Source organism: Corella eumyota, chromosome 1 (genome assembly GCF_963082875.1).
Source record: "Corella eumyota chromosome 1, kaCorEumy4.1, whole genome shotgun sequence".
Taxonomy (NCBI): domain Eukaryota; kingdom Metazoa; phylum Chordata; class Ascidiacea; order Phlebobranchia; family Corellidae; genus Corella; species Corella eumyota.
The window spans coordinates 13,339,721-13,347,804 of record NC_137490.1 but is presented as its reverse complement, the minus strand read 5'-3'; the positions used below and the strand labels follow the sequence as shown (position 1 = coordinate 13,347,804).

At 32.0% G+C, this 8,084-nt stretch overlaps 1 protein-coding gene across 1 annotated transcript; it reads left to right on the top strand.

Annotated features, from left to right (window-relative positions):
• The first annotated feature begins 1,076 nt into the window (after positions 1 to 1,076).
• LOC145756733 (cilia- and flagella-associated protein 299-like) lies at positions 1,077 to 6,979 on the top strand. Its single transcript, XM_082572390.1, has 6 exons — positions 1,077 to 1,205; positions 1,580 to 1,710; positions 4,837 to 4,927; positions 5,205 to 5,347; positions 5,685 to 5,814; positions 6,140 to 6,979. The coding sequence occupies exons 1-6, from the start codon at positions 1,098 to 1,100 to the stop codon at positions 6,236 to 6,238; spliced, it is 702 nt and encodes a 233-aa protein (XP_082428516.1). The 5' UTR covers positions 1,077 to 1,097; the 3' UTR covers positions 6,239 to 6,979.
• Positions 6,980 to 8,084: the final 1,105 nt, after the last annotated feature.

The following is an 8,084-nucleotide window of genomic DNA, read 5'->3' as shown; positions in this document are numbered from 1 at the left end:
AAAAAAAACTTTGTAAATAATAATATAAAACTACATTACTAGTCGAAGCTTACAATATTACAAACGCCCTTGCATTAAATCAATACCTTACTCCTTGCTGTAAAAATGTGGAGTCAAAGAATGAATAATTTATAGTTAAAGAAATTTCTCCCCATAGCCCATTTAAGTAAAATACATTACATTTTTATGGTGTAATGCAGTAGTTTTAACACCGTCTCCAGTTTTGTCATACACCCGTATAAATTTTTAAATTATGCTTTATTGAGACTATTAACTACAGATTAAGTAGTGTCACCTATAATCTAGTTTACAAGTACTACAGTTAATCATATTCAATTCTTTTAAAAAAACATTTTTTTTATTAATTTTTACCTACTCAAAGTTCTATTTATTTAAATTACATAAAACAATTAAATTATACATGTGTTCTTTCATTTTGGTTCCGCCATTTTTCACAATTTGCGGGATAGCGCTGTAACTATAGCAACGCCAACGCTACAGAGAAAGATATACTAAATTGTTTTGGTAGCGTTTTACATGGTATTTATTGAAAAAATAACTAAGTTTAATTAAATAAAAGTATTATATTAATTTCTTACAAGTTTTTAACATATACACACGTCTAAAAATTTAAAATATGTTTAAGTTTTATTTTCTTATGATTTGTACCTTTGCAGACTTGCTGTACGTTCTGACATTAAACAAATATGCTTATACATTTGCCAAATTATTTCGTTTTGTATGCTTTAATTATTTAGGCTTACAACAAAAAAAGAAAACGCCATTATAAAACTACATATAAATATATATTGAGATTAATCAAATAAACTAACTTAACTTTTTCACTTAAGGAGTTAGTTAAGTAGATCAACAATCAAGTATATATAGGTCTTTTGACTATATAAATAATATTTTATATTAAGTGTAATATATACTTTATTGTATATACAAATAAAGACTTTGGGTATATATAAATTTAATAACTTCAGCTGAATTAGAACAACTGATATATGGTATGTTTAACCAAACATCACAACATTTTATTAATCACAACTTTTTCTTTAAATAATAGGGTTAGATATAAATTTAAATTTATAATGGAAGAGGAAGGTTCTTCTGGGGCCGACAACATCATCACCGAATTTGCAACTTATGAAGATTTTCTGGATTCTCAAATTACTTCTTTAGATCTGTATTACCTTGAGGTAACATTTGTGAAAGCTAACAGTATTTACCAATTGCACTTTTTTTTTGTATATATTTTTTCTCAATGTGGAAATGTCAAATGCACAACCTAAACATAGAGTAACATCAGTGACTCCGACCAAGTCTTGAGTTGCTTGTAGCAGTTTGGGATATTATATAGATTATAGTTACCCGGTTATTATCCTGCTGTTTAAGTACTGGGTCAGCAGTAGTTCACCATTTATTGTGCCTCACTCAAGAGTGCTAAAGCATAAGAGCAATAGAGATTGAACCCACAACTTCATTGTGGTTTATTAGACTTTTGCCAAAATACTATCATCTAATGCACGCACTATAACCCTACCTAAATATTACTTATGTTTTTGTCGACCAGGATGAAGAACTGGCAAGACAGTTGGTTGAACTTGGCTACAGAGGTAGTGGAGAAGTTTTAAAAAGAGAGGAATTTGAAGCAAGAAAACAAGCTGCAGAAGCTTCAAGATTATCAAAACGCAGTCAACAAAAGTAAGTAGCAGGATGTAACAGCAATATTTTATATTGTGTAAATAGGACCTAATTCTTAAAAAGTTTATGTAAGTTTATTCTTCTGTATGTGAGTCCCATATCTGTACTTAATTTTAACTTTTTTAGTAGAAGCATCTTTACACAAACCGCCAGTGGGTGCTATTAAGCAATGGTTGTCGCTTTGTATTGCTATTTTTATTTGCGAATACCTTTATCCGTAACTAGCTCTAATTTGCCTCTTGTTATATAAGTAACCATAAAGGATTTTAATTTCTTGTACGTGTACATTTACATTGTAACCTGTTACAACAATGACTCGTTTATTTGTTTAATTAAACTGCAACTTAACCCCTCGACCTTGGCAGATGCGCGTGCCTGTTTTTTGTTTTTTAACCGGATACGTTAAATCCATGCTTGTGTACTTTACTTCGACTTGTTTTACACAAAATGTATAATAAGATAGGTTGTTTTGTTATAGCATTATCTAGTTTATATTCTACCTAAATCTTAAAAGTAATTGCCACTTTTTCTTAAAAACGTAGAGTAATATCCGACACTACTTTTGCTTTCTGCGCTTACCCAAATCACGTAACACGTGTACAGATAGTCTTTCGGATAAGTTGATTTTACATTAATTGATTAATGTAACCGTATAACGTGTCGTATTGTACTGGCACCTTGTTCGCGAGATAAGGTTTCGTTTTAAGAAGCAAAGCGCGATCAGATCAGTAAACAAATGATGTAAACGAACATCTGCTGAAGATGCGTTCGTCTAACCCGAAACTTGTGTCATCGGATGTATGTAAGCGTGTGTGGTTAAATGGCTCGTTTGTAGAGCGTTTAGTTAAAACTGCATTGTTGTTGTGCTTTGTTTAAAAAACGATTTTTACTACCTTTTTGGGAAAAAAATAATTAATTTTCTTTATGCAATGCCTATACCACTTTGGGTTGGTTTGAATCTGTAAAATGCAATATATTCCATTTTGTGGTGGTGTTTTATTAAAATTCAGGCACGTGCACGTTAAATTAAAGACATAAGCCCTTGTCGGTCCAAAACCTGACCTTTTAAACTATGGATTGTGAGTTTTTTCCTTTATCGATGGCCCACACACGTTAAACTAATTCGGCATGAAGCAACCCCGGTGACTGCATTGCCATCACAAACGGTGTTATAATTTTTGTTTGTTACTTGATTATATTGGGTCGAACATATGTGTTTTAAGGATTTCAGCACTATAATTTTACTATGAAATGACGTAGCGCTGTGCTGACTTAAAAGATTTCGCGCCGTATTTTGTTTCTAATCCCGGCTTGAATAAAGGCCTAGGCACACCTTGCTCGAAAGGGTGTTGTGTACAGCTTGTTATTCACAACAAACGCAGTATTCATATAAAGGCCAATAACACAAACAAAGTTTTGTATAAATAGAAATGTATAAATCGAAAAAGGTACCGACCTGTACATTAGATTTGTTCTACATTGCATAGTGATTTTAGTCGCTAAACGGTGGGCTATATCTTACCCGAAAACAAGTAAAACTTTTTATCCCACCTGGCTGACGACGACTTTCCAATCAGTTTTATGTTGACGTCGACACCTGATCTCTATTCCTACGGCACACCTGGACGATCGGCGTTCGCGTTTAATATTGGTCAAAAGTGGGTAATCGAATTTCTTTTGAAGGCATTAAAGCCAGATATATCAGCTATACGTTACTTAAGTGCTAAGCGTAATCTCGACTTGTTGCATCGCCGGCCTTGTGGTAAATCCGTTCCTGGCTATTATTTTATTCGTGTGATCCGGGATTTGAAAGCCTTGGCGCGGGCTTCCGACGGTTTACAAACAAACAAAGTTCCGGCTACTTTCCTTCGATGTGTAGCAGGTGACGGTCTCGCCACGTGACAAGCCAGTGAACCTTCCTTTGCCTGGCGCGTGCAGAGACCCGTTTCTGTATTGAACACCTGTTTATTATCGCGATTTGTTATTGCTTGTTTAAATAAGCGACCCCGATGAGATGCGAAAAGTTTTCGCTCTAAAAATTCGTACTCGATTTTCCTACAAACAATTAGTTTGTGTCTATTACCGCATTTTAAGTATTATTAATTTCCTCTGGCTCCTAAGCCTTTAAAACAACACGCGGTTTGCTGTATAAAAGTTTGCACAGCTTAGGCATTGTTTTCGAGTCTATAAATAGGAGAAAGGCCCATAAATCAAAATTTAATACAACAAAAACGTCACAAATTTTTGTGGATAAGGATGTGGGTATGTTGTTAACTAAATACAAGTACTTACAAAGTTCAAGTTCTCTATGAATAATTAAGTATTTTACGATTGTAAAAATAGTAGAACCAGTCACAATGCTACTTGTTTTCAGAATTTAACCCTATCAAATTTCACTTAAACGTTTCTGATCAAACAAAAACGCCGGCACGTGATTGAAAACTGTTTTATTTTCTACAATTTAGGCAAAAAAATGTGGTAAACTTCTAAAGGGGGCCCACTTTGTTTCTTCAGCTGGTCAAATTAATATCCGCCATAAATTAGCGATCGCAAAGTTAAGGACTGTCGTAGCTACGTTTAGCTAAAACACGTTTACAATTAAATTATGATAACCAGCTGGCAAAGACTTCACGTGAGCAAGGCAAGCTTTTTAAAATATTACAGAAACGGGCCTCGCCGCTTTTAACAATATAGTGTTTGTTAAACGTAAAACTGGCTTATGCAGCTAAAGAGTTAAAATAATATTTAACAATTGGTCCGGTCGCAGTAAATTGCCGCCACCTGTTACATCGTGATGACATGGCGAAGCCAATTTAGACGTAAGATTTACATTCTTGATTCAGATTTTGGCGTTTGATGTGCGCGCTGCGATTACGTAAACGCGAATATAAACGTTACGGCTTCCAGTAGGGCTAAGAATTTGCCATTATAAAACTGGCATATTTGCGCGGATATATGATATCATATTTTCGCTGGATTGTAATTACGGGCCTTGTGGACAGGTGCCGAAATTTCAGTGACACAAAAAATAGTTTTAAATCTTAATGTTAATTCTAAAATGGGGTTGTAATTGAAAATTTATCTCAACATATATCTTGTCATTATATTATTTTTTTTTTTTTGCAGGACATTGGCCAGCTCTGGGAAAGATTTGCGAAGCACTTTTCTTCGCTCGCTTGCCCAGAGAGAAGAAGGAAATAGAAGCGGAAAAATGACGGTAAATTAGGTTCTAAAAGTCAGGGCTATTTGAAAAAGTAACTTGTGCAAATTAACTGCTTCACAATTATCATGTTTATAATTTAAGATCCACACTTTTTATTTAAATATTTTTGGTAATCAATTTTCATTTACTTTACACTGCTACATAAATATTTCTTACTTAACGCTCAAAATTTATTTTACTATTCCCTTTAAGCGTATTAATAAAACTTAAACACATCTAATCATGTAAATTTTACCTTATTTAAGTGCAAAAAATATTAATTTTATTTTAGTCGATTATTTTTATTCGTGATAAAAACTCGAGACATCAGGAAATATCTGGATATATTGATTTTGCACATCGACTTAAGACTGAAGATTTTGAGCCTTACTTTAGTGGGAAAAAACGAATCTTACCCAGACCCGCTGATTTGAGGTGGCAGTAATTTCCAATAGTTAATGTCTTTGTTAGTGAGCAACAAAAAAAACATTTACATTAAAGTAACACTAATTTTTTAAGTAAAAATGTTTGTTTAATATGTATACCAGTTTTATTTTAACAAATTAAAATTTAATTTGGCAAAAAAGTATACGTTTTTACCGTTATATTGTTAATCGTTTAAAATGAAATATGTCACTAGTAATCTGAAACCAAAAAATAAATAATTCTTTGTTAAAATTTTTAGCATGTTTTACTAAAACTACTAACACGGGATTACTAGCAAAACAAATGTACTAATATTATAGTAAATTTGTTTTATGTAAAATTTTAGTTTTTACAACTGGGAGACTCAGACCTCGACATCGAATCCCACTCCGAACTACCAAGTTATTGCGGAAAACGCTTCCGGACTTCTTTTCAAAAACAAGAGAGATAGAAAAATTCTTAACGTGGATCCTAAAGTAAGTTTTGTTTGAATTTTATTTTTTGAGGTAATGTTGATTTACTTATTGTAAATTATTTTTTAAGAGCAAGTTTTCTCTAAAAAATATGTTTTAATTAAACTGCTTTACACTTGCCTTTTTCTTAAAAAACTAGGCTTTATTAAAAAAAAATCTATCTTGCCATTAAATTTTTCCATTTTTTTGTTTAGTCAAATTTTTTTTTCGTTGACTAATTTTCATATTCAAGCCCCACCTATTGAAGTGTTTAGGATCTATTGTGCAAATCATGTTATACCGTAGTGTGCTAACAGCGTACTTAAAAGCGTTTCTTTCAATTTACCAGGCGGTTACACCTGGAGACAATTCTACGCGGACATTTGTCGAAACAGACAACTACATTCAGGTGGTCATATACGATCATATTACCCGAAGAAAAACCTAAAATATAACCAATTACGTGATTGGTAATTTTTGATCGTTTTCTAACATTTCTTATTATTTTTGCGTTTTGTATATTTTGTCTTTTGCTGTTGTTATGTACCTGTTATTGTGGATTGTCAGCAATATAAACGTTGTATGTATAAAAAAATGTTTTTGTTTTAAAGATTATGCATGGAAAAAAATACATTCGCGTTAATTACTTAATACAGAACTTCAAGTTTTGCGATTTTTTTCCGATGAAAAGCATTGGTTTTGTTGTTTTATTTTCCAAAGATATAAAATATATATTAAATCTCTTTACTAACATAAAAATGTGTAGCGTATTGCGTTCACGCGAATTGGCCCTCGATTTGACAGGCATTATATTTAATGTATTACAAACATGAATGTTTATTATTTTGCTTAGCACGTAAAACAAACAAACTTCAACTTGTTGTGTCATAATTTTACCTAAATTTAACATACTTATTTACCAATAATTTTCTACCTAACAACAGTACTTAAACAGCATTTAAACCTGACTAAAAACGGATTTTTCGTGCGAGTTTTTTTACAGTGTTTTCTACCACATTACGCCCCTTTTTTAATAAGACATTTTACTGTTGTTATTGTAAAATATTATAAAATATACATCGATATAAAACGTGCTGCACTACAAAATTGATGTTGGGTACAATAGAATTAAAACAGTTACAGGTGCCCGTATTAGATATACAGGTGTTCAATCGTCACGGGCCGTAATTGAAAGAATCCCTCTTAGACTTAATTTAAACGATTTTTATTCATACCAATAAAGCAATTTTAAACTCAGTTGAACTACATAAAAATTTAATATTTCCTGTTTGTAGAAAATAAAGTAAAGAAAAATTAAAAGTGATTTTTCGATTTTTGTTTTTGAGTTTAAAAATTTCATTTATCAATACGTTATCACTTCACAGGGTTGTGGTGTACGGCACGCGAATTAAAGGTAAACTGATATTTGTCATCCTTCAACACGTTTTCCTGTTGACTGTTGTTGTGTTTGGTGTTAAAATTGGTTTAAGATTAAAGTTGTTATTTAAGTTAATTGTAATAGGGTATTAATAGATAACCAAAAACCTCATTTACGTGCCTTATCTTATATTGGTAGACTGTTTTTGTCAAAATGAGAAAGTAAAATAAGTAATAAATGGAACGTCATTCAAAATTTTGGGAAGATCAAGTACTGCAAGCTGTGGTTATGAATAATACAATAGTATGCTCAGTACATTGATCAGTTATCGTTTCAATAAAAAAGGGCTTGTAATCCAAATGCAGCAATCAAAGTAAGACACGGGTGAACGAGAGTTTTACTCGTTTAAAACACAAAAGCATGATTTGCAAATAACCAAAGCCTGCTTTTTCGAAAAAAATATTTTCAAATTTTGTCATCGAGTAATAATAACCCCATTGCTGAGCTAACAGGCGGGTGTTGACTCAGCTGGCTAATCGGAGAAAACAAATACGAAATCAGGTGGTTTGAACAGGCCGAAAATCAACCATTATGAAAGTAAAAATAACTGACGCCAATAACTGAAAGTTTCCGCGTGCTGATGTAAACATTATTCTATAATAAAAGATATTTAAGAATTTTAAGAACTCTAACAAAAACCTAACACGTTAGGTTCTATTAGCCCAACTCATGTTTGTATTTATATAAATTAATTATAAACTTTTTAAGTATTTGTTTGTTATGAGTCGTGGTCTTATGTCAAAGTTTTCAGTTATTTATCACATGCACCTTGATAAACAATTTTTCATTGGCACTAACATAAAATCAAAATGAATTTGCTGAAGAGTTCAAATGATTAAAATTCATGTTTTTAATA